Source organism: Coffea eugenioides, chromosome 4 (genome assembly GCF_003713205.1).
Source record: "Coffea eugenioides isolate CCC68of chromosome 4, Ceug_1.0, whole genome shotgun sequence".
Classification (NCBI taxonomy): Eukaryota; Viridiplantae; Streptophyta; class Magnoliopsida; order Gentianales; family Rubiaceae; genus Coffea; species Coffea eugenioides.
The window spans coordinates 41,563,075-41,589,986 of NC_040038.1; the positions used below are offsets into that span (position 1 = coordinate 41,563,075).

The 26,912-nt window shown below is 36.3% G+C and overlaps 2 protein-coding genes across 2 annotated transcripts; both read left to right on the forward strand.

The window, feature by feature from the left end:
• Positions 1–1,162: 1,162 nt before the first annotated feature.
• LOC113769384 (putative F-box/LRR-repeat protein At5g38386) lies at positions 1,163–5,696 on the forward strand. Its single transcript, XM_027313837.1, has 6 exons — positions 1,163–1,190; positions 1,281–1,414; positions 2,448–3,001; positions 3,101–3,371; positions 3,461–3,625; positions 5,433–5,696. Exons 1-6 carry the CDS (start codon positions 1,163–1,165, stop codon positions 5,694–5,696), a joined length of 1,416 nt encoding a protein of 471 aa, XP_027169638.1.
• Positions 5,697–19,094: 13,398 nt separating this feature from the next.
• LOC113769578 (probable methyltransferase PMT2) lies at positions 19,095–26,116 on the forward strand. The gene is made up of 7 exons (XM_027314063.1): positions 19,095–19,284; positions 20,550–21,198; positions 21,372–21,582; positions 21,979–22,267; positions 23,172–23,561; positions 25,013–25,090; positions 25,442–26,116. The coding sequence occupies exons 2-7, from the start codon at positions 20,557–20,559 to the stop codon at positions 25,671–25,673; spliced, it is 1,842 nt and encodes a 613-aa protein (XP_027169864.1). The 5' UTR covers positions 19,095–19,284; positions 20,550–20,556; the 3' UTR covers positions 25,674–26,116.
• Positions 26,117–26,912: the final 796 nt, after the last annotated feature.

Sequence of the window (26,912 nt, forward strand, 5' to 3'; positions counted from 1 at the left end):
AATTTTTTCTAAAATAGGTAGTAGCAGTCGAAGTCTTCTTTCTTTAAACATCAATAGTGAGATTCAAACGTATATACGATAATATTCGTATTTTGAACGCATGATAAATGTACATGTTTTTCAAATGTATGACAAATATTCATATTAGAGGTGCTAACAAGTTGAATCAATAAGTTAAGTCTTAATTTAGATTTATGAAGTTTGAACTCGAGTTTTAAAAAATAAAAATAAAAAATTATTTTTAAAAAATAAATAAAATAATAATTTTTCGTAATAAATAATAAAATATTAAGAATATATATGTAATTTTATTATTAAAATAAAAAATAATATATGTGTGTGTGTGTGTATATATATATATATATATAATCGAGTTTGAGTCGACTTGCGAGTTAACGAGTTTAGTATTTTTTATTTGGAGTTCGAACTCGAATTTAATTTGGTCAGCTCGACTTTTACTCAAATTTGATGTTGACCGAACTCGAGTCGAACTCGGATAGCGAGTGGCTCGATTCACTTGCAACCCTAACCCGTATGTCAAACATATGACAAATGTACGTGCTTTGAACTAATGTGTGTAGCGAATACTAAATGCCTTTACTGATAACAATGTGGGAAAAAGAAAGGGAAAAAAGGATAAAGAATTATATTTAGACCACCCAAAAAGGAAAAATTTTTTTAAAAAATCCATAATGCAGGAAAATTTGAAATTGTAACCAGCTATATAATGGGCGTCAAGCCCTCCTTGAGACAAAAGGAAATACACTAGTTGTGAATTATTAGCTCGCGCATCAAAAATTTTAGCTGGGCTTTTCTGCAATCTAGGCTTTGTTTGGATTGCCGTTTTTCGTCAGAAAATTACGTCGTTTTCCGTGATCACATTTTCCTATTACCTTTTTTCCTTACATACATCAAATCGCTACAATAATTTTTCCATGAAAAATCATGAAAAATGCAATCCAAACACAACCTTAACTCAACAAAAAATTACCAAAAATAATAATAATAAAAGATGGCAATTTTCTTGGATCCATAAGTATATAAACTCGATTGCTTGGGCGGCAATTTTCTTCTCTCAAGTCTCCATCGCCACCCGGTCACCATCTTCTTTTCTTCCTTTATTCAGCACCGTTTTTCCTTAAACTACGCGACAAATTTACATATGCCGGCGATTCTCAAGAATTTGGACGGTAATTCCCTCCTCCTTTTGCGGTTTTTCTATTCTTTCCTCCTTTTTTTTTGTTGTAGGAGTAATATTTATAATTTGTGGTGGTGGTCAGGGCGCGTTGCTCTGCCTATACTGGCCCTGGCAGGGTGTGGAGTTGCCATAGGAGTGGCAATCGAGTGTTCTCAAGTTCTACGGGGAAAAACAATTGCTTTTTTGGACAAGCATAGAAAAGATTTTCCTCTCAAGGTATTTTAGATACTCTGGAAATATATTTTTTATATATAATTGGAATGTCCATAACCAACATTAGACATTTTCTATTATGCATGAGTGATGCTGCTGGCTATGGTTGGCAAAGGGGGTGAGAGCCATTGCCAATGTAACAGTTAGAAACAGTTTAAACATTATTTAACAAATTGTGGCGTTGCTTGTTCAAATTGTGGTATTGTTTTGTGCAGTCATACATGACATTAAAAACTATGTACATAATTTTATTTGAACTATAGACTTTTTAAAATTCAAAGTTTGGCCATTTTGACCCATAACCCCTAGGAGCAACCGTTTCTACCCCTTTTGGTTGTTTTCACTCTCAATGTGATACTCAGTAGGTAACAATGATACCGCTGGTGATAGTGATGTACAAATTGTTTTATACAGTGTACAGGCCCAACCAAGATTGACCACCCAAAAAAATAAAATAAAATAAAATGAAGAAGCTCGTGAATGTGTCAACTTTTTTCATATGGTGTGTGGTTCCCACCAAGTAGTTTTTAGAAATCAATCTTTGTGAGTAAAGGCTAATATGTAGTCTTCATAATGAGCAAACCTATGCCTTCTTGTACGGGGCGCAAAACAATCCTAACTTGTGAATATTGCGCCCAAAATGGCTAATCAAACTTTTATCATGTTTTCTTGTCTTTGTTTTCTGGGGCACATGATTTCTTGTATTATGCTATAGTATGACATGTTAAGTTGTTATGGAAGTGCGTTCTATTTACCATGTTAACTCTTTCATCTAGTGGAAGTAAGGCTATTAGTGAGTTAATTTGCTTTTTATTTTGCTTGGTTTCTGTTTAGGTTACCCATGGTTTATAAAACAAGGATAGAATCAATCAACTGCCTGATGATTTTTCCTGTAATGCTACCGTAAGTCATGCTAAGTTACTATGGAAGTGTATTCTCTTTACAGTGTTTACTCTTTCATCTAGTGGAAGTAATATAATGTTGACTTTCTTTTCTTTTTGACATATCCTTTGTATTCTGCTTGTTTTTTAATTAGGTTGCTTCTGGTTTCAGTTACGAGGATAGAATCAGTCAACTGCCTGATCATCTTCTGTCAGATATACTCTTGCGTTTAGACTTGATAGAAGCTGTTAGGACAAGAATTTTGTCGAAAAGATGGAAAGATATTTGCAAACTTATGTCTAAACTAAACTTTGATTGCTGTAAGATGTTTGGAGAGATTGAAGATCATGGTAACTACAGCTTTAAACATAAGGGTAGGTTCTTGAAAGCAGTTGATCAATCTTTACGTCTTTATTCAGGTCAACATGTACCTTATTTCATTCTAACATGTTGTTTGGGGAAAGAATTTGCCAATGTTATCAGTAGATGGATGCAGTCTATTGCTGCATTAGGCGTAGAAGAACTTCTGATCAAGTTCTGCTCCCCTATTCATGTTGATAAAAATGGCAACGGTAGCTTGGTCAAACATTATCCCTTCCCTTTTGAGCTTTTCTTTGAAGCAGCTTCATTGAAAAACTTGCATTTATTCGCCTGCGTCCTACGACCAAGTTTTAAAGGCCAATTCAAATCCCTTCAGTTTCTGACTCTGTGTATGGTCCCCTTGGATGATGGACAATTGCCAAGCATTTTTTCTTCTTGTCCGAACCTCTAGGGGTTGAGAGTGTTGCATTGTAAACTTCCTTCTAGGATGGATATTATTGGTGTACATCTCCGGTTGAAGTTTTTGTTCATTGAATCATGTCATGGCGTGAAAGAAATAGATATCAGTGCCGGAAATCTCACCTTTTTCTATTGTTATACTGATGAAGTGATAAAACATTCACTTCGTTTTGTTCCCGAACTGGAAAACTTGAGTCTCAGCTGCAACGGTAGTGGTACAGTGCCTCATTTGTTCAGTGAAGTTGCAAAAGATTGTACTCAGCTAAAACAGTTACTTTTCCAGACTAAAACGGATGAGGTTTGTAAGGTACCATGTCCATTGTTTTGCTGCCACATATTTCCGTTTTCTGGTTCTGATAATTATGCTTTTTGTTTCTGTTGATTCAGCTAGAGTGCATACCTCTCAAGATGGATATGTTCAGCAACCTCAAGATACTATACTTGTTGATAATGTTCGACTCTAATAACTGGATGACCAACTCTAAAGTTGATCTACTTAATCTCACCCCTATTTTGGATGCCTGTCCGTTGCTAGAGCAATTTCGTCTCTTGGTGAGCTTTTTGCATCTTTTTCTTCTTTGGCAGATTGGGGGTATTTATTTATCTATTTATTCTTGGTTAATAGCCTTTTTTTTTTCAAAAACGTTAGATAATTTCATTGATATATTGTAAACTATACAATTGTTGAGCAAAGGCCCAAATAGACTTTACAAGTGCATCTTGGCACTAAGAGTGTAGCCACTCTTCATCAAAAGAAATGCTTAATGCATGCATACTAACTAAATCAACCCTTTCCTCTGTTAAGTTAGTGGACAAAACGAATGAGCATTCTGTAAACATTGAGCACAAATTTCTGATGTCCTCCAAGTGAGAGTGCATTGCCATGTCTTTGGAGTTACTGGTTTCGATCATTTTCAGCAACTGTTTCTGCTTAATTTTGATCGGAATCTTCTTCCATTCCTTGTCTCTTGCCTTACATAAAGCTAATTTAACAGCCACTGCTTGGTTCCTGAGTTTGTTACCATCAGTAGCTTCTTTGAGTGCCCACTGAGCAAGAATTTGTTTGTTATCATCCTCTGCTACTATTCCAATTCCCATGTCCCAACCTCCCATCCTCTGCTGTACTGCAATAGTTAGATGAATGGTGTCGGCACCCTCCTTCCTCTGTACCTATAGTTCACCTGCTCTTGGTGTTTCCAGCATGCTCATCCTTTTCTCTTGATCCTTAGCTTCTTTGGATTCCATCCATTCATTCTGTGCTTTCTGTACTATCTTCAATGGATGTTGCTGCACATTGTTGAACATTCTGTCATTTCTTGCTTTCCAAATCTGTCACAGGATATTAGCTGTTAAGGCTATGTGTTCCATACCCTCACTTCTGCACCTGGCTTCTGTTAGTGAGCTCCACCACTTCTTAAAGTCTCCTCTCTGATCTTCAATTCCATCCCAATGTAATGGAGCTAGATGCCATGTTTCTTTAGCAATCCTGCATTGGAAGAATAGGTGTTCAACAGTCTCAATAACCTTTTGTGAACATTGCCAATAGTTAGTTTCCTCTGACTTCTTGCATGTTTAATCGAATTGAGGGTGCTAGTGGACCTTAACATTGCACCAACATACCTGTCAAAGTACCAATTCTCTTAGTTGCCAAAGTACCTATGTGCGAACGAATTAAATATAGTTAATAATTGGTGCAAAGGAAGATGGCATAAATCAATTCTTGTACTTCAATGATCTTCCGTGCAAAATCTCGCAACTAGTCACTTTAAGATTCAATGGCATTGGTATTTCTACTTTCTAGTGAATGATATAGTTCTTTTGGCTCTTTTATGCACCATCCACTTTTTCTGTTGTTACTGTTTCTGTGGTAAATGTACTATTTCTTGTTTTTGGCTTTTCTGGTTGTGGCCTTTCTGAAGGAGCTGTTATACAGAACTTGAGTGTCATGGCAAAATTATGTAATTAAACTTTAAGAGCCTTAGCATGTTCAACTCTTAGTTTTGGGTTTGAGATATCACAGCGTATCAAAGTGGTCATGACTTAAATTGCTGTAACCTTGTTTATCTGGATATGGAAAGGAGCTGTAACCCTGTTTGTTTTCTACATTCTAGACTTTGTAATACTAAACGGTTGAAGGGGCAACCTGAGCGAACAACATAGCCTTTGTGCCCTGTTTCTGTTGGACGCAGTTCATAAACTTGTCCATAGCTAGCATTTCACTGCCATGTTACATTTGAAAGGGCACAAAACTGGATAGGTTTCTTGCAAAGTATTGCCTGTTAAATGTCATAATTGCTTTAGTTACTGCATTGAAATATCTGTAACAAAATGTGATTAGAGTTCTTGCTTATGGTTGCAGGCCAGATGCCCGGGTCGTAATGCAAAAAGAGGAGGGGCATGGCCTCCTAGGCATCATGCTCACCTAAAAGAAATGGAATTTGATGGATTTCGCGGAACGATGAATGAGATTGCATTTGCTTCTTTTTTGCTACGAAGTGCTTCAGAGCTGGAGCGGCTGTGCATCCGCTCATCATACAGTACTTATTTTGCAGATTTCACATGGACAGAACATCCAGATTTGAGATTTACCCTGAGGAACGCCAGGAGATATACAAACAACTAATGGGGCAAGCCCTGTCTAGCAAAGTGAATGTGATTTTCTCCTAACCTGTGGATCCGGAACCAGGAGTTCTGAGTTGGTTTCTGTATATTCTACCAAGTGCCTTTTTGCTTGGATCTCTTAACATTTGGTTACACAAGAGGAGCTACCTCCTAAATCCTAACTCCCAATTTCTGCTTTTGCTTCATCCAGGGACCTTCAGTTAATTCAGGGGACGTTCATTTTGTAACTGAACTCTTTAACTTCAGCTTTTTGTCTCTTGTTCTTGATTTTTGCACCTTGAATAGATAGATGAGTTATCACATATCGGTCGAAACCAAACCTTGTGTGCAAAATCCATCATCACTGCCTGCTGCACGACTAATTGACAAGCCACTGTTCTAAAGGCTCGAGTGTGTGTTTGTGTGTGTGTGTTTTTTTTTTTCTTTTTAACTAAAAAGATCATCTTATAATTAGATTACTCTAATAACCTACTAGTTTGGAAGTATAAGATACTGTCGCATGGACTAATACATATACGACGTACGAATGGACCACTTTCTCATAAAAGATCATTTTTAAATCCCGCTGATGACGTGAAAATTATATTGATAGCGATTTGTGAGAATTTTGTGAGAGTATGTCTTGATCCGTAGTAATTACTAAAATTTTATCTATTAAAATAAAAAATGTATAGATGACTCTATGATGGCGATTTGTAAGAACTCTTTGAGAGTATATTTTGATCCATAGTGATGATTGAAGTCGAATCTATCCGAACTTTTATCTATTAAAATAAAAAATATATAGATGACATTGAACACGAGTTTTTTTCCTCATTTTTTTAATTCTGTACTCCAGATTCCAGAATGGAGTTTCTCTGCTTCAAACTACCGTATTTAAAGATGAAAAAGACTTAAAAAAAAAATTCCTATAGTGGTTGAAATTATGACGCAACAAAAATGCATCTATTAGGGATAATGTATATCATTGTAACAGAGTTTGTTATCAGTTTGAATTGGTAACTAGATATCTAGCTGATTAGGCTTTATCCTTAGCTGTATTTGTATTCAAATAGGATCAGCAGCTATCGGTAGCGAGATCCTCGGTTTGGGCTGTACGTATATATCTGGACGAATGCGTAAGAAACGGGGGAGGAAAACTTCTTCCGCTGAAACCTTTTCATGGTATCAGAGCGAGGTTTCTTCTGTCAACTGAAAAAACATGGAGGGAGATGGAAAGAAAATAGTGTCGCCATACACCTTGTATGCCAATGATAATCCTGGAAATATAATCACCCAGGTACAGTTGAAGGAGGATAATTATGATGAATGGGCTAGAGCAATCCGAACTGCTCTCAGAGCCAAGAAGAAATTCGGATTCATTGATGGAACCATAGCACAGCCAGATGAAGATTCCGATGAATTAGAAGACTGGTGGACAGTGAATTCCATGCTTATATCGTGGATGATGAATACGATTGAGCCAACGGTGCGATCTACTTTGACACACAGGGAGATTGCAAAGAACTTGTGGGAAGACATTAAAGAATGTTTCTCAGTGACTGATGGTGCACGAGTGCAGCAACTGAAGACAGAATTAGCAAATTGCAAATAGCAAGGACTCTCCCTTATGAGTTACTATGCTAAATTGAAGCGACTGTGGGAAGAACTGGCGAATTATGATGCAATCTCTACGTGCAAGTGTGGGGGTTGTACGTGTAATGTGGCAACTGAAATAACAAAGAAACGAGAAGAAGAAAAACTTCATCAATTTCTGATGGGGTTAGACGATGCATATAGAACAGTGAGATCAAACATTTTGAGCACAACTCCATTGCTTGGTGTGAGCAAGGCATATTCCTTGATGTGCCAAGAAGAAAGGGTTCGAAATATCTCCAGGGAAAAAGAAATTAACAACGAAGCGGCTAGCTTTGTGGTTCAGGCCAAAACAGGAGTCAAGGATAGAAGTGCCGTTTGTAAATACTGTAATCGCGAAGGGCACAATGCTGAGGGATGTTTTCAGCTGATTGGATATCCCGATTGGTGGGGTGATCGACCTAAAATGTCTGGTTCGGGTCGAGGAAGACAGACTGGAGGAAGAGGATGTGGCAAGATGTCAGGAAGAGGACGAAATGGGGCACGAGTTAATGCAGCTCAAGTAATTGAAGAATCTGCTGCTACAACAGAGGATTTTGCTACTCCTAAAGGACTGACAAATGAACAATGGGCAGCGGTTGTGAGTTTGTTGAACGCTTGCAACTCAGAAACAGGAAGTAATGAGAAGATGACTGGTAAGGAAAACTTTATCTGGATAATTGATTCTGGCGCTACACAACATATGACAGGAAATTCGAGCTGTCTATCTAGCTTGAACCAGATATTAGGCTATCCCATTGGCTTGCCTAATGGAGAACAGGTGCTGGCATTGCAAAAAGGGTCCATTCGGATGGGACAAAATATTCAATTAGACAATGTTCTTCATGCTCCGGGATTACATTGCAATTTAATCTCAGTATCACAATTGGTTGATGACTCAAAATGTAATGTGTTGTTCACTGATAAGCTTTGTTTGATACAGGACCACACTTCGAGGGTGGTGATTGGAGTGGGTGAACGATGCAAGGGGCTTTATTACTTCAAGAAGGAGACGCCAGTCCAAGCACTTCAAACTCGGATGTTGGATTCATGTGATCTTTGGCATCGGAGAATGGGGCACCCGTCTTCAAAGGTCGTAGGTTTAATTTCTGGGGTTAAGATTCAATTAGGTTCAAATGAAACTTGTGATGCTTGTTTTAAAGCTAAGCAAACGAGAGAAGTATTTTGTTCTAGTGATAGTAGAGCTAGTGAAACATTTGAATTGATTCATTGTGACTTGTGGGGACCATATCGAGTCTCGAGTTCTTGTAATGCATCTTATTTTCTTGCGATTGTTGATGATTTTTCGAGATGTGTGTGGATATATTTGATGATAGATAAAACTGAAGTTGTACATCTTTTGCCAAATTTTGTTGCTATGGTTCAACGACAATTTGTTAAGAATGTTAAGATAGTTCGTAATGATAATGGCAGTGAGTTCGTCAGTTTGAAGGGATATTTCTCTGCTAAAGGGATAATCCATCAAACTTCATGTGTGGGTACGCCCCAACAGAACGGACGAGTGGAAAGAAAGCATCGCCATATACTGAATGTGGCTCGAGCTTTACGATTTCAAGCCAACTTACCAATCAGATTTTGGGGAGAATGTGTGTTAACTGCTGGATATCTGATTAATCGTACCCCTTCTCAATTACTAGGAGGAAAAACACCTTATGAAATGCTGTATGGTCACTTGCCTGATTATCGGTCCATTCGTACATTTGGCTGCTTGTGTTATGCACAGAGTTTGAATCGTACGAAGGATAAATTTGCTCCTCGAAGCCGGAAGTGTATTTTTGTGGGTTATCCGTTTGGCCAGAAGGGTTGGCGGTTGTATGATTTAGAAACAAGAAAGTATTTTGTGTTTCGGGATGTTGTATTTTGTGAAGATGAGTTTCCATGTGCAGTTGACCACACACCTGATCATGTTCGCACCTGTACGGATAATTCCATAGATGATTACCTTGAAGAAGGGGTAGTAGGTCCGACAAGAGACAAGGAAAAGGAGCAGCCTGCTCATGTTGAAGAAGAGGTAGTAGGTCCGACAAGAGACAAGGAAAAGGAGCAGCCTGCTCATGTTCGTGAAACTCATGAGCGTTTAGATTGTGTGCCGAATGACGATGCCAACGTAAGGCAGGGAGGTGTAACAATTGAACCTCGAATGGAAAACGTAGAGACAGTAGAAGGTGTGATAGCACTTGGTCGTGGCCTTCGTTCCAAGAAAGTCTCTACACGGCTGAAGGATTGTGTGACTTATACAGTTCAAAGTGCAAGCCCCTTTGCAAGTTCAGCCAATCCATCATCATTCTCAGGTACGTCTTATGACTTAGCTCAATATGTTGATTACACAAAGTTCTCACCAGGTCATCAAGCTTTCTTGGCAGCCATCACAACCATTTTTGAGCCAAGATTTTATCATCAAGCGGTAAAAGATGTCCGATGGAGAGAAGCTATGCAAAAGGAGATCGATGCACTCAAACAAAATGGCACATGGACTCTTGTTGACTTACCACTAGGGAAGAAAGCAATAGGAAGCAAATGGGTGTACAAAATTAAGTATAATTCTGATGGGACCATTGAACGATACAAGGCGCGATTGGTAATTCTTGGCAACAACCAGGTTGAAGGGATCGACTACAATGAAACCTTTGCACCAGTAGCAAAAATGGTTACGGTCCGCACATTTCTCTCTGTGGCAGCAGCTAAAGGATGGGGACTTCATCAAATGGATGTTCATAATGCCTTTCTCCATGGAGACTTAGCCGAAGAGGTTTACATGAAACTACCTCCTGGATTTCACACTGATCAACCCGGGAAGGTGTGTTGCTTGAGGAGGTCACTTTACGGTTTACGACAAGCACCGCGTTGTTGGTTTGCAAAATTGGCTGAAGCTCTAAAACGGTATGGTTTTCTTCAGTCACGGTCTGATTATTCCTTGTTTACTTTGATACGAGATGGGATCCAGTTGGCTGTGTTAGTGTACGTGGATGACCATATTATAGCTGGAAACAAAACGCATTTGATCAATGCATTCAAATCATACTTGCGCAAGTGTTTTCACATGAAGGATTTAGGTGTTTTGAAGTATTTTTTGGGCGTTGAAGTAGCTCGAAATGCTGACGGGATTTTCTTGTGTCAACGGAAATATAATTTAGATATCATTAATGAAGCAGGATTGTTGGGTGCTAAACCTTCGAAGTTTCCTATGGAGCAAAATCATTCTCTTGCTTTAGCCAAAGGTGATTTGCTGCAGGATCCTGATCAGTACCGAAGGCTGATAGGACGTTTGATTTACTTGAGCTTAACTCGGCCTGAGCTGTCCTATGGTGTGCATATTTTGGCACAATTTATGCACCAGCCACGGAAAGAGCATTGGGAGGCAGCCTTGCGCATAGTCTGATACTTGAAAGGTAGTCCAGGACAAGGCATTTTCCTCAAAGCTGATTGCAATCTTGAACTGAAAGCTTATTGCGATTCGGATTGGGGAGGTTGTCCATTAACTCGGAGATCACTTACAGGTTATTTCATCTTTCTTGGGACTTCTCCGATTTCATGAAAGACCAAGAAACAACATACGGTTTCTCGCTCTTCTGCTGAAGCAGAATATCGTTCCTTGGCTGCCACGGTCTGTGAATTGAAATGGCTAAAGGGTTTGTTATTGTCTTTGGGAGTGCATCATGATCAATCTGCTGGAGTCTTTTGTGATAGCCAAGCTGCAATGCATATAGCTGCCAATCCTGTCTTTCATGAACGCACCAAACACATCGAAGTTGATTGCCATTTTGTTCGCGATGAAATACAGAAAGGTATGATCAAAACGGTTTTTGTTCGCTGTCATGACCAGTTAGCAGACATTCTAACCAAAGCTTTGGGTCGAGATCAGTTTGAGTTTCTTCTTCGCAAATTGGGCGTTCGTGATCCTCACGCTCCAACTTGAGGGGGGGTATTAGGGATAATGTATATCATTGTAACAGAGTTTGTTATCAGTTTGAATTGGTAACTAGATATCTAGCTGATTAGGCTTTATCCTTAGCTGTATTTGTATTCAAATAGGATCAGCAGCTATCGGTAGCGAGATCCTCGATTTGGGCTGTACGTATATATCCTGGACGAATACGTAAGAAACGGGGGAGGAAAACTTCTTCCGCTGAAACCTTTTCAGCATCAGAACTAGTTAGTTACTTTCCTTCCTTCCTCGTCTGTCCACGCAAAATCAAGAAATCCCACGAAAGAATAATGCAACAAAATTATCACAAAAATTTCCATCCTCTTCTCCTCTCCCTCTTGAAATCCCCCATATATATAGCCTTTTATATGTACCTGTATAATACTGGCACCAATAAACGTCGAGAAGGAAGCAGAAAGAACAAAGAAGAAAGCTCTCCAACGGTCCCAACCCATTAAGCAAAGACAAGAAAAAGAACGAAAATACTGAAAAGAAGAAGATGAAGAACAGGAAGATTGAGCTGGCTGTCGTGGCTTCGTCGCCTTGGATGATTGGAGTTCAAGATCATCATTTTCCTCTACATCAGAAATGCCCTTTTTTTTTCTTATACTCGTTCTTTGTCTCGTCCTCCTCTCCGGCTCTTCTCCTCTCAACAGTTTCCACAAATGATCCTTCCCGGCCACCTCTGCTGTTGCTCTTGAACCAGTAAAATATTTCTTGTCCTTCCTTGCCTAACAAATACTTAGAATTATTATGTACATATATGTTGTTTGATTTGCACTGTCTTGGAAGCTTTAGGAGCTATTGAAATTTGATGCCCATTATTTTGACTACTGGTAACTTTCATAAGGATATCTTGTCCGCAAATTATTTTGAAATAGGAAACCAAAAAAAAAAGTGATCTTGAGTTTATCCAACACTTAGTCATGGTCCCATTCCTATTACCCAACTTTATTCTTGGAAATTTATGCTACTCAATCACGGTCTTGTTTTTGCTTTATGAATCACTCACTCGTGTTTCAACAACTATACTATTTAAATGTGGAAAATTATTATTTTTATTTGTACGATGATTCAACGTGGAAGAAGCAGAATTTTTTTATTGCTGCAATGCAGACTATGAATGATTTTGTTGCGTTCAGAATTTTTAGGGAGCACAAATTGAATCAAAGGAGGGTTCAGAAATTGACTTGTTTGCCTGCCCAATTTGCGATGATCCATTAGTTAGAAAAGGTCCTTCAGGATTTAACGTGTACGATCCAATGCCTCTTTTATACTAATGCTTTGGACACATTATCCGTTTTACGCAATGATAACTTTCAAAAGCTGAATATTTGCAGGCCTGCAATTTATAGATTTGGTTTTAAATGTTGGGCGTGTAACAAGACATATTCAAGCAAAAATATCTATCTTGATCTTACAGTTACTGTTTGACAAAAAAAAAAAAAAAGATCTTACAGTTACTGCTGGATCAAAGGATTACAATGAATTGAAACCAGCTGGAACTGAGCTATTTAGGTATGCATATGTTTACCATCTCTTCGAGTTGCTGGCTGAACTTTTCTAGAACATGCTTGCAGTCAGTGACGGAGCCAGGATTTTTTCCTTGGGGGGGCCAAAATTTTTTCGAACAAAATTACCTTAATATGTTATGTTTAAAATAATTTTCATTTATTTAAATATATGACATCTTAAAATATTAAATATTAACTTTAATTATAAAGGTATGTCTATTTCATAAATATATAACATAGTCATAACTAAAATTAAGACAAGAAATAACCTTTGATTAAATATCTTATAATATCACAAACCACCTAAGTTGCACATTATGAGAAGATGCTCCAATATGTCACTTGTACAAAAACAAATATATAACTATTTTCAATTAAAAAAAGATAAAAGTTATGTTAGCATACCTTGAAACTTCATCCTCTTTTATTAAAAATAAATTGAGATTTACGTTCTTTTATAGAATTAAATTCATGTATAATTGAATCAATGCTAAATTTTCGAACAACTTCCTTTTTTTATGTACATTGTTGGGCAATCATTCAAGAAATTATCCATTATCTTGTTTTGGAGTTTTGTTTTGATTATCTTCATAATTGAAAATGTCCATTCTATAGACTATAGAATGGAGCCAGGATTTTTTCCTTTGGGGGGGGGGGAATTTTTCTGAACAAAATCATCTTAATATGTTATATTCAAAATAATTTTCATCTATTTAAATATATGACATCTTAAAATATCAAATATTAATTTTAATTATAAAGGTATGTCTATTTCATAAATATGCAGCATAGTCATAACAAAAATTAGGATAAGAAATAACCTTTAATTAAATATCTTATAAGATCACAAATTACCCAAATTGTACATTATGAGAAAATGCTCCAATATGTCACTTGTGCAAAAACAAAAATATAACTATTTTCAATTAATAAAAGATAAAAGTTATGTTAGCATACCTTGAATTTCAACCTCTTTTTTTAAAAGTAAACTGAGCTTTACGTTCTTTCATAGAACTAAATTCATCTATAATTGAATCAATACTAAATTTTTGAACAACTTCCCTTTTTTTTATGTACATTGTTAGATAATCATTCAAGAAATTATTTTTTATCTTGTTTTGGATATTTGTTTTGATTATATTCATAATTGAAAATGTCCGTTCTATAGTTGCAGTTGATATAGGAAGAGTGAGAACAAATGTAATCAATCTGTCAACAACAGAATAGACACTCAATTTCTTGTTTTCACAAAGCCTTCAAGTAATTATTTGTACATTTGTATATGAGTCAACAAGAGTATAGATCACTAATTTTAAATTTTTTATCAATTAGGTTAAGTTGTATATTTGTATATGGACCAATAAAGTAATTATTTTTGTTTTAGCCCATTGATAATTATGAATTGAGTCCTTTATTATAATATATAAAATTGGGTCAATTTACTATGGATTATCAAATTATATGTTTAATTTTTTGAATGTTAAATAATTAGCACAATAAAAAAATAAATAACTTTTTTTTGAAGAAAAAATTAAATCAAAGTTGGCTAATTCATATACACACACAGAGATATATATATAAACTGTCATAATATAAACTAAAATTGTAAAAAATTTGGGGGGGCCAACTTTGTCTTATACATATATTTACATATTATAAATTAAAATTTTCAAAACTTAGGGGGGGCCATGACCCCCCTCTACCCCCTTGGCTCCATCATTGCTTGCAGTCTACACTTTAGTGTCTTTTGTTGGTTTGGAAACTAACAACCCTTATTGATGCATTCGCCATTGTCCCTGTTTGGTGGCCACTTGCTTCGTCAAAAGATGAGAACATTCCTGTTGAAACTTAACATTGATTTATGAGTCATGTCTAATGTCGGTGTTCTCGCCTTCACCAGGAGTCCTCTTGTTTCCTTCTTGTATGAGAGAGGCTGGCGTAAAAATTTTAATCGTAGTGGCTTTCCTGGTCCTGACAAGGAGGTAAATTTCTTTGGTTGTTACTTTACAGATATTTCCCAAATAGGTAATGAGCTCTTTGGAGTTGATTCATTATAAGAAAGTATAGTCACAATTTTAGGAATCAATGTGGTGGTGGAGGTGGGAGGGGGGAGGGAATTAGGACCGCAAACGAATCGAGCTGATCACGAGCAGCTATAGTCTCAATGCGACTTGAACTCAGTCAACATCGAGTTCAAACTCAAAGATACTTAGCTCGTTAACTTGCGAATCGGATTGATTATATATTTTAAGAATAAATTTATATATATATCTCTAATATTTTATTATTTTTTAAGAAAAACTATTATTATATTTATTATTTTAAAAATAAACTAACAATTTTTTTTTTTTTTTTAAGCTCAACCTCAAACTCTGCCCGTGGAGAGCTCGTCGAGGTCGAGCTTGAGTTTAAACTTCATAAAACTAAGTTGAGTCTCGGTTCGATTAGGCCAAAACTAGACTTCACTCGATTCGACTCGATTCGTTTGCACCCAAATGCATATCCTATCCTATGAAGGAGAATTTACGTGCGTTCCGTTTTGTCGAAAGATAAACAGTTTTGTAAATCACTGGAGAGTTCAGTGAGGAAAAGTTTATTCCATTAAATGCACTTAATGCATTCTGGAAAATTCGTACTTACATTGAATTCTAATTGTGAATGACCTACAAGTATGATTGATGATATAGTTCTGAGGAAGCATTTTGCTTATGTGAAACACTGTTAGGATTATCCATCTTTCCCTTTCCGACCCATGTGACAAAGAAGGCATATTACCTTTTGGATCAAGTGTAAGAAAGCTTATGAAGCCAAAAAACGAAAAAGGGAAAATCATAAGAACATTGCAAACAAGTCCAGTGGCTTACAGGGCAAAAGCTCGTGTGTGCTGGGGCACTGTTATCACTATCAGTTGAAACCTTTTTGGATAGGGAGCACGAGAAACTTAGCATTTCAACCACAAACTGGAAGAGAACTAGCAAACACCATATCTATCCTTCTTCCTGCTGACTTGGAATCATGCGTCAGGGCACTATGACCAACATGTATATTGACAAAGAAATCATTTTTGTTAAATTGACTGTGCATTCTGACTTGTATACCATATACTAGGATGTTAAATTTTTTCTCCTAGCATTCTGGGTGGAAAGACCTTTCCATTCTGACCATTTCCGTGTACCAAACGAGGGATAAGTGTAACTATTAGTATTAATAACTATTGACTTATCCGTTCTTCTTTTTTTAAAGAGTAAATTAATTACCCTTAAGTGTAAAGAGAAACTATCATCTTATGTAAGAGTTATAATCATCAAAAACACATTAGGTATGGCAAATCTTTCCTAGTGCTTCAAGGTTTATGTGCAGTACGAATATTTAGTAGCAAAAACTAATAAAAGAAATGAAAAAAAAGAACTCAAAAATATAATCTTGAAATCATTAATTATTAACAAAATTTAACAAAAAGAAATTAACGTTCAACTTAGCAATTTACCAAAGAATAACTCTCGTTAAAAGTTCATAATTTAGAATTTAAACTTACTTCAACAAAAATTAGTTTTGGAGCAAGCACACTATCTGCCCAAAATGGCTCTATTTGGATTTGACTATTTTTCAAAAACATGTTTTTTTTAGATACAATGCTATAGTAATACATGAACAAAAATAACTCCAAAAATATCAATTCATACGAAAGTAGCTCACAAATTAAAAAATAAATAAATGATAATTCTACCACTTCTTCTTCTTCCACCACACACCACCACCCACCGCCACCATTTCCACCCACTGCCACTACTGCCACCATCCTCTCCCTCCTTTCTCCTCTCTCTCCCTCCTTCCTTCTCCCTCTTCATTCCTTCCCCTTCTTCCTCCTTCCCCTCTCCCTCCACTTTTAATCACGACCATAAGCTGGTTGTGACTAGATCTAAATCTAGTCGTGGTCCTCTAGTTGTGACCAATCATGGGGGGAGAGATGGTGCTGGTAGGGAAAAGGAATAAGAAGGAGGAGGAATGAGGCAAGGGGAGGAAGAGGGAGAAGAATGCATTATGAGGCCCACGGCGTATCCCCCGATTTGGTGTATTGGCTCGAGTTCTAAGTAGCTCAAGTCGGGACAGGTTTCAGGTCACAAAAAAAAAAAAAAAAAAAAGAGGAAGAGAGGAGGGAGGAGGGTATAGTGGTGGTGGTGAGTGGTGTACATTTTTTAAAAAATATCTAAAAAAGTTTTAAATTCTACCAAATACCCCAAAATGCATCTCAAAAATATCCCTCTCCCTCAAAAAAACACCCCCAAAAACACTCCCAAAAATACCCTAATACATCTACGATAAAAGTTTTTCAAATACAATAATGTTATAGTAAAATTTTGAAAAACAACCCCAAAAAATAACTAATCCATAAAGGGGACAGCTGCCTTTCCACACGTATTGTCTCTCGCATCTTGAAATAGCTGTCCCAGAAACCTTGAAGTCTAACTATGACCATGATGACTAAATTATAATTGATCATTTTTTCCCCGTCAAACTTTTATTAAAAGAGTCATGTTAAGAGCACAAACACCTGTAATCTACAAACTTAAGGTCACCTAATTTTGCAATACTACAAAAAAAACTCCATTAAAAATGCTAATTTATCTGTAACCCCAACATTACTTCATCTTCTGAATTCCTTTCTTCTCCCACTCCCCTCCTCTTTTCCTCTGATGTCTCTACCCTATCTTGTTGGTCTCTCTCCTCTTTCCTCCTTAACTAACCTAACATCTTTACTATTAATGACTAAAACTTATGCTGCCAACCAACCATGGCTGCAACCAGTAAAAATCGAGACACGATTTGCTTCCCTTTCCGGGTCGCCTCCTTTAAATTGTTAATGATTCAAAATTCAAACTTGCTGATATTCACCACAGCTAAAGCAATCAAGAGGCGAATTTCTTCTTTTTCTGAATTTGTATCTTTGCTGACTTCGGAGTTCATACCAAATAATAATCAAGACGTTCAAACATGTTTTCTAAACTTTTTCCAAGCATATGTCCCTTGCCATCAAAACCAAAGGATAATTGACAAAAGAAAGGAATCGGATGGAAAATCGAACTGAAGGAGGAAAGAAGGGCGCAACCAGGGAAGATCAGAGAGTAGAAATAGAATGCAGAGAGAGTATGGGGAGATTCTTTAACTCTCTAATATACCGTTTTTACCATCAGCCATTTTTCCCTCTTTTTATTTGGCTCTTTCTTTCCTTTTTTTTTTTTTGCCCTTCAAATCTTTATATTCATTTTTTTTTTTTAACAAACTCTTGAAATTACAAAATCGGCAAAAAAATTCAACATCACATTAAGGATACTCTAATTTTACACTAATAAAAAACTATATCTTACGGCTTTTTGACTTATATTGATTTTTACTCAAGCTTTTTAGTTGTCATCTTTTTTGTATTTTTTTGATGACTACTTACCCTTTTGGAACAAAAAGAAGATTTGGGTTATGCAAAATATACAAAAGGATAAAAAATAAGAAAATAAATATATATCAACAAAAGTCAAAAGCGTAAAAGGTAGCCTATTATTACTCTAGAATTAAAAATTTTTTTAACGTAATGTTGAATTTTAGCCAATTTTGTTCTTTTAAGAGTTTGTGAAAAGACAAAAGCAAAAATATAAAGATTTGTAGGAGAAAAAAATTAACACTACCATATACAAAGGGAATAAAGGAGGAAGAGAGAGTTTGATGTAAACATTTTATTGTCACTTTATGTACTTTCATTTTTACCCATATAAAAATTAATTTTACTTTAATTATTTAAATGTATGTCGTCAAGATAACTACCTATAAGCATTTCTTGATTTACTATTTAAACATATTTTTTTTCAATGTAACCACTCCTAAGCAATAACTACCAATATAGCAATAATCTAAAATATTAAAAAAAATTTAACAATAAAAATTTGTGTGTAAAATCCACTCTCTTTAAATATTATGCATTTCTTTATTGTACACATCATTTAGCCAAATCCTTCTAGTGGCTCTTGTACACGTTGAGGGCCCGGGTGACTTTTTGTTTGTTCGTTTATTTTATTAAGTGAGGTGTGTCTTTTGTTATGACCTGTAATAATTTAATGTTAATTGCAGGTTTTGGGTAATTATTAATCTAATCTACAACTAGTTTATTAAAATGATAGTAATCAAAAGAAAGAATATTTTAGAAGTACGAGAATCCCAGTTAACACCTGAGGTGCCTGAGGGAAACATCATCGTACGTTGCACCTTCTTGTCTTGACTGACTCTTGGGAGAGTTTTCAATCCAATACGACTCAGAAACTCTTCGCGTCCCCTCGCTTTCCTCTCTCTCTCTCTCTCAAGCATTTTTTTTTCATTTTTTCCTCCTGCTTTTTATGTGGCAGAAATGAATTTAGTGGTGGACAAAAGTTGTCATTCTGGGATGAAGCATTCATCATGTGTTGCTGAATGCTGATTCATTTGGCCCCATTTTGAATTTGCTGACTTTTGCTTTCTCTCGTTTAACTCTTGTAAGATTTCTTCTTCTTCTTTCTTTTTCTCCAATTTGTCCAAGTTATGTTCATTTCTTGTTCCTTTTCTTGTGTTTTTTTTTTCCTTTAAGGTAAATGCAGAAGATTAATTCTTGATGATTTTGTGATGCATTGGTCACAATTTTAAAGCAAATGGAGAAATGGGGTCCTTTCATTTTCCCTTTTCTTTGGCCTTATGGGATGAAAGTTTGTTAATTTTGAGGAATTATGATGGTTTACACAAAACTGTTTTGCATTGTTTTGGGTTGGAATTTCGAGATGTTGATGGCTTTTTGTGGTGAAGGTGCAACTTGTACTATTAGATTTTTTCATTAATCTCTGATTTGATGGGTGAATTGAATGCGGCAGGTTAAGATGAAACCATATAAAAATCGAAAAAGCAGAAGAAGAATGAATTTGATGAATTGGGAATCATGTGTTCTTGTTTTTGCTGCAAACTTCTGATCACGAATATTGTAGCTTGGTTAGTTTGCTATTACATCAATGTACTCATGAGCTTTTGCGTAAATGGCTTTCAAATGTGGGAGTTTAATATCATAGTTTGGTTGTAGGACAGAGCTAGTTTATGATTTTCTGTGTCGTTAGACAGCAATGAAGACGGGATAAAGGATTTGAATATTGAAGATGGTCGTTGATGAATATTTTGATTGTGCTGTTTCTATGTAGCTAGAATTTGGCTAGTTTTTGGGGATTCAGGTTTCCAGATTAACGAGTTTAGTTGTTTGATTTGTTTGTTTAGATGTACTCCAACTGATATGTATGGTCAGTGTACGAGGCTAGCAATGACATATTGGTGACTGAATTGATTTGTTCTTGTACCTTAACAGAAGATAATAAACCTCAACAGAAGATTATTATCCTCTGAACTACGAGTTTGTGCTTGGCTATATATTAAAACACCATCAGTTGTTAACTTTAACGCTATCTATTCTGATTTCATAAGGTAGAAAGATGGTTGAACTTCAGCTTGTAGGATGTGTCATGCTTTGTGGCAACTAGTGTGAAAAGATAACCGAAAGACAGCAAAAAATCAAAAATACAAAATAAAAGGAGACATTAGGTTTTATGATTTTGGCATCAGAGTTTGCCAAATTATTGTGTTCTATGTACCATGGAAATTGTTCCTCTTTATGTTTTCAGTCAGCCAATTCCTTCCTGTCTGATTAGACTGTTAGTTTGGTTTATGTGACACGCATTATTCTACTTGTTCCTCTTCTTAAATGTTTCAAGACAAAAACTGACAGGTGAATCATGGTGACCAAAGGGAATCCTGGAGACAATAGGAATAAAAGCTCGGTGTCTACGTTCATTGTAGCTGGCCTTTGTTGTGTATTTTTTCTTTTAGGAGCATGGCAAAGGAGTGGCTCTGGGAAGGGAGACAACATAGCATATGAGATAACAAAAAATGCTAAAGCTTGCAGTATTCTAGGCAATTTAGAATTTGAAACACATCATGGCAATAAAGCAGTTAATGATTCAATGTTAGAAGTTAAGGAATATAAGCCTTGCGATGATCGATATATTGATTATACTCCGTGTCAAGATCAAGCGCGGGCAATGACATTTCCTCGGGAAGATATGAACTATAGGGAGAGGCATTGTCCATCAGAGCAAGAGAAACTTCATTGTCTTATTCCAGCCCCAAAAGGATATGTGACTCCTTTTAGATGGCCAAAGAGTCGTGACTATGTACCTTATGCAAATGCACCTCACAAGAGCTTGACTGTTGAGAAAGCAGTTCAGAACTGGGTTCAGTATGAAGGAAATGTGTTTAAATTCCCTGGTGGTGGAACACAATTCCCTCATGGTGCGGATGCATATATTGAACAACTAGCATCTGTAATTCCAATAAATGATGGAACAGTTAGAACTGCATTAGATACTGGATGTGGGGTAAGTAATCAAGTTTTCTAATGTTGTCCAGCCATGATGCCTTAACAATTCTTACTTCCTCTCTTCTTTAATTTATCTTTTATTCTTTCTTTCATGTGTAATATGTTTATATGTTGATTTCATGTTCCTAGATGCACAATATTTGAATCTTTTGTTGCTTATTCTCATGCCAGGTAGCGAGTTGGGGTGCTTATCTGTTCAAGAAGAATGTTATAACCATGTCATTTGCACCGAGAGATTCACATGAAGCACAAGTTCAATTTGCTCTGGAAAGAGGTGTCCCAGCAGTTATTGGTGTACTTGGAACTATAAAGCTCCCGTACCCTTCCAGGGCATTTGATATGGCTCACTGTTCTCGTTGCTTGATTCCATGGGGAGCAAATGGTAAGGTGGCATATACAATCGATTTTGTTTCTGGAATAGCATATGATGGACGAGGCGCATTCAAATAATAGAATTGACTCATGAATATCCTTAGGGTGCTTCTTTGACATATGAAGCATGGCTTCTTATACGGTTAGGAGATTTATCTCTAATTTAGGTAGGCATAATTGATGAAAGTACAATGAAGTTATTTAGTATTCATACACCAATCTTTTTCGCGTTGTAAATGTGTGAGGTAGTTTGGATCACACATGGGGATTTAGCTTAGGAAGATATTCAAGGGATTACTGAGAATTTGCTGTTTCTTTCATGGCCTTGGACATTATCTTTTGTATAAGATGTCCTATCTTCTTCTTCTTCTTTTTTCCTGAGGGAGAATTTAACTTGTCATTACAGATGGTAAATATATGATGGAAGTTGATCGAGTGCTTAGACCTGGAGGATATTGGATACTTTCTGGCCCTCCCATCAACTGGAGAAACAGTTATCAAGCATGGCAACGTCCTAAAGAAGAACTTCAGGAGGAACAGAGGAAGATTGAAGAGATCGCTGAACTGCTTTGTTGGGAAAAGAAGCATGAGAAGGGTGAAACTGCAATATGGAGGAAAAGAATAAATGAAGATTACTGCAGTCGTGGAGACTCTCGTGTTACCAAGTGCAGATCAGTGGATGCTGATAATGTTTGGTAAGATATTTGACTTCATGATCTCGTTATCCCACCAGACACTTAAAGCTGCATTTTCCTTTTCATTTCTTTACCCTGATAATGGATTGAGCTTAAGCACCCAAATCTTGTGCTGTGTGATGAGGACTTTTTAGTTGCTTAACCAAGTCCTTTGCATGTAGGTGTGATAGTCATATTCCTTATTTTGAAAACAGAGTAAACAGGGGACCTTTAAGTTCACGTTGACTTGTTTCAAGTCATTTGTTATACTTTCCTTTTGGCAACATAACAAAATGTTATGTAGGTGGGATTAGTTAAAGGAACAAAATCAACTTTCTCTTATTAAACCTCGTATATATCCCATAAAACAACTCTGTCTGCTGTTTCCTCTTTGCTGTACGCGTGCATGACATAATATGTTTCATTTAGATTGTCTAACAATGGATTTATTTTCTGTTAATGTTTATACAATTTTGACCTGTGTTGTTTAACTTTACAGGGATGCTGTCTTTCTTTTGCATATACGTTTGTTAATTTGCATATATCCATAAACAGTCGGTTTCTTTTGCATAAAGCGAGTAATTCATGATGGTTTTCAATAACATTTCTTTTGTCTTTTGTGAATTAATCTGATTTTGTGTGGCTTGCCAATTCTGAAGTATGAACCATGAGGGAGGTTAATCATTTTTTGGAGAAATTATACATAAGAAACTCATTTCATGTTAGTTTCCAGAAAATATTCTTTCAACTTACTTACGTTTATTGTTGTCTTGATGACCTCTGTGGCCAAAGCAATTTTGGTAACAGATAATGATCAATCATTCTTCAATTGTATTGGTATAAAAGTTTGCAGCAACCATATTACTCTTATTTGAACCTTTTGCCTGTCTTCTTGTGACATAATACTTTTCTGTTACTTGGGCAGGTACAAGAAAATGGAGAATTGTGTGACACCCTATCCTGAGACAAGAAGTCAGGAAGAAGTTGCTGGTGGTGAATTGAAGCCTTTCCCGGAAAGACTTCATGCTATTCCTCCAAGAGTAGATAGTGGATCAATTCCTGGCGTGTCTATTGACTCATTTCAGGAGGACAACAGATTATGGAAGAAGCACATGAGTGCCTATAGAAGGATAAATAAGCTCCTTGATTCTGGGCGATACCGCAATGTGATGGATATGAATGCTGGCCTGGGTAGTTTTGCCGCAGCATTTGAATCCCCAAAACTATGGGTCATGAATGTTATGCCAACGATAGCTGACAGAGATACTTTAGGAGTAATTTTTGAGAGAGGATTGATTGGCATATACCATGATTGGTTAGTATCTAAAAAATTTGCATGTTTTGGTTTGTGCTTTAAGGATCTCAATGGGTTTTAACAATTTAGATGTTTTAATGGGTTTTACATCTTACTAGTTTCCTCAGATACAAGTTTCAGATGATCTTTTTTCTTTTTTTTTTTTCTTAGTTTTAATTGTATTATGTTTCAGTTTTCATTAGGTTGAAGCCATTGATTCAACAGATATCAGGTTTCAAATCAAACTCTGTTTGATTTTATACCTGATAGTTGAAGGACTAGAGTGCACTAGATGGTACATGTTTTAAGCAGGGCAAGATTGTGATTCATTGACTTTTTATATCTTCATGCAGCCTACGATGGGTATTATGTCATTCTTGATCTTTATCAATAGCTATACTTTGTTCCTAGAATACAGATTTTGCTTATGTACTTGGAGGGTATCGAGTCTCTAGATAGAGAAAGTGTTACTTTTTTAGCATTGCTACTTAGCAGAAGTTTTGATTTTGTTGGTGTCCTTTGAATTTCTAAGATTGCCATCCACTATGGAACTGATCCAAGTCTCACTGCCAAAATACACAAGTTGGTTAATACGCGTAAGTGGTGGGTATGTGACGGTGATCTGTTTTTAGCAAAAGTGCTCAAAAGATAGGGATTTGGTTTGGGAGGGGTTAGGTTTGGGATATTGAGTTTCACAGCAAACTGCATGTAAGCTCCTTGTCTATCAATGGGGAGCAAGGTTCTTAAAAGCAGATATGAGGTGTCGAACAACTTTTACAAGATCCTAAGAGATCATAGATAATTAATTTTTTGAAATGGTGAGATATCTATGAAATTCATGGACAGCTAGCTCATTAAGCAGGGTAGCAAATTGAGCTGTCTATTTGTCTTGAGGCGAGCCAATAATCTTCATTTGTCTTTTGACAACTGCTGTTCAGTAACCTCTATTCTATGCTCTTTTAATTGCTCAACTTCATTTACTCTTTGGTCACTTTTCCTTCTAAATGAAGGAATGGTGGAAGGAGGAGAGTGGCAACTAAAAGTTGATTAATTATCATAATTACCTCTAGTATGTTATACATGCCTCTCTCTTTAAGGATGCTAAACATCTGCCTCCTCTAGTCAATGACTGCACTAGTGTGAAGTTTCGACATTTTAGCTCCCCCTACTCTCAGGCTTTCATGCAAAAAGAAAGAAAGAGAGTAAGAAAATTTTCAGCTTTCTTTTTTGTTTGGATTGATTGAAGTCAATTGTTAGCAAATAACATGAGGAACTTAGCTCCTCTAAGAACTTAGCATATGAACCTTCCACGATGTTTTGTTAGCTCGTCTAAAGTGGGAGTTTTTTAATGGACAATCTTGGTGCAAACCTGCAAAGAAATAGCTGCAAACTTATTCTGATCTGTTTGGCTCTACTTTTAATAACTCCTTTTCTCAATTTTTGTTTTTAATACTATTTTGCTTCCTGTTCAGGTGCGAAGCCTTCTCCACTTATCCCAGGACGTATGACCTTATTCATGCCGAAGGAGTTTTCAGCTTGTACAAGGACAAGTAAGTTGTTCAGGAAGATGGTCTTTTTTATGTTTTATGTTTTTTTTTGTAATTTTCATCATCTAACAGTTTTTGATTGCTGAAGATAGCAAAATGGTTCATTCACCATTTATTCCTGCAAAATAAATTGTCAGAAGAGTTATTAATACATGGAAGAACAAATTTTTTTTACATGTCATTGCATATTTGAGTATTTGGCTGATCAATTCAAAAAAGAAAAAGAAGGAGCCCCATCTGGTTATGCATGTAATACATTGTCGTGCATGCTTTTTTCATGCACACTGCTGCAACTGAGCCTTTGTGTGATAGATTGGATTGTGAAAATTCCAACATGTATTGACATTCATGCAGATGTAATACGGAAGATATTCTTTTAGAGATGGATCGAATCCTACGACCAGAAGGAGCGGTTATACTACGAGATCATGCTGATGTATTAACAGAGGTGAAGAGAATCATTGCAGGTATGAGGTGGAATATGAAAATGTATGATCATGAGGATGGCCCTTTGGTTCCCGAAAAGATATTAGTTGCTGTTAAAAAGTATTGGGTTGCTGGGGATAAAAACTCGACGTTTTCATAGTGTTGCGATAGAGAAAGAGGATTGGTAACATTTGGCAGATATTACTGGCCAAGGCTTTTTTACTGCAGGTGCAAAGCCAAAACATTTTTGGACACGCAGCTTTTAAGAATTTAACCTTAGGGAGAAGATGGTTAGCTCTGTCGATAAATCATCAGGTTCACTTGTGTAGTTATAGATGAAGATCAAAGGATCTTCTCATTGTCCTATCATAGTTCCCTCTTTTGTTTTTAACGATATTTTCTTTTCTGGCCTCAGAATGATTTCTTTCCTTTAGTTACTGGCAGTTTTGGTCTCTTTGTAGCCCTTCTTTCAAAAGGAGGGAAAAAGGAGTAGGGATTCCACGTGCATATTTTCTAATCTGTGGTTTTAGTTCTTCTGGAAATGTATCATGTATAGTTCTTGCATCAGAAAAGAAGACAAATTACTTTGATTGCTTTGTGAAAGCTATAGCCATTGTAGCAGAATCGATGTGGTACTTGTGTTATAGACATTCATGATCGTTCCAAGACTAGAGTACGATGCACTGATGTGTTTGGCCGGTTGTGGTGAAATTTGTTACCAAAATGGTACCCTGATGCACTGGAGCGATCATCATGTGTCCTTTTTCTGGGAGAATTGCACAAATGGTCCTTAACATGTACTACCTTTTCTTTTCTCTCTTACATTTCACATGATACACTTTTGCTACCAACATTTTGGAAATACTACACTTTGGTCCCAAACTCCACATTTAGAAACTTTTTTGCCTAAAAGATCATGCAAACAGAATTTGCTAATGAATGGAGGTGTGTAAATTGAGATACAGAGCATTGCATCCAAGAACCCAAAAAAAAAAAAAAAAGAAATATGAAAAACGCATTGCAATTGGAAATTGGTAATTGATGCAATATTTTACAATATAAAAAGAGAATGCCAAAGCCGCCAAGGTAAAATTGAAATTGTGGAATTGGTACAATCAACGCATTAAAAGAGAACCTCTTTTGCAATCCTCTAATCCACAAGAATCCTGTATCTAGCTAGTAAACTTATGGGAAAATGAACTCTTTTTAACCAATTTTTCTATCAAATTAGATTTATCACCACTTTTTCATTCAGTTCTCGGAATCTCTAGGAAGTTTTCATACCCTTTTTCAGAAAATGACCATTGGAACTGAATGGTACAAATTTTGGTACACGTAATTTGTACTACTTCTGTCTCGTTCTTATCTTGCATTGATTTCTTGGGAAAACTGACATTTC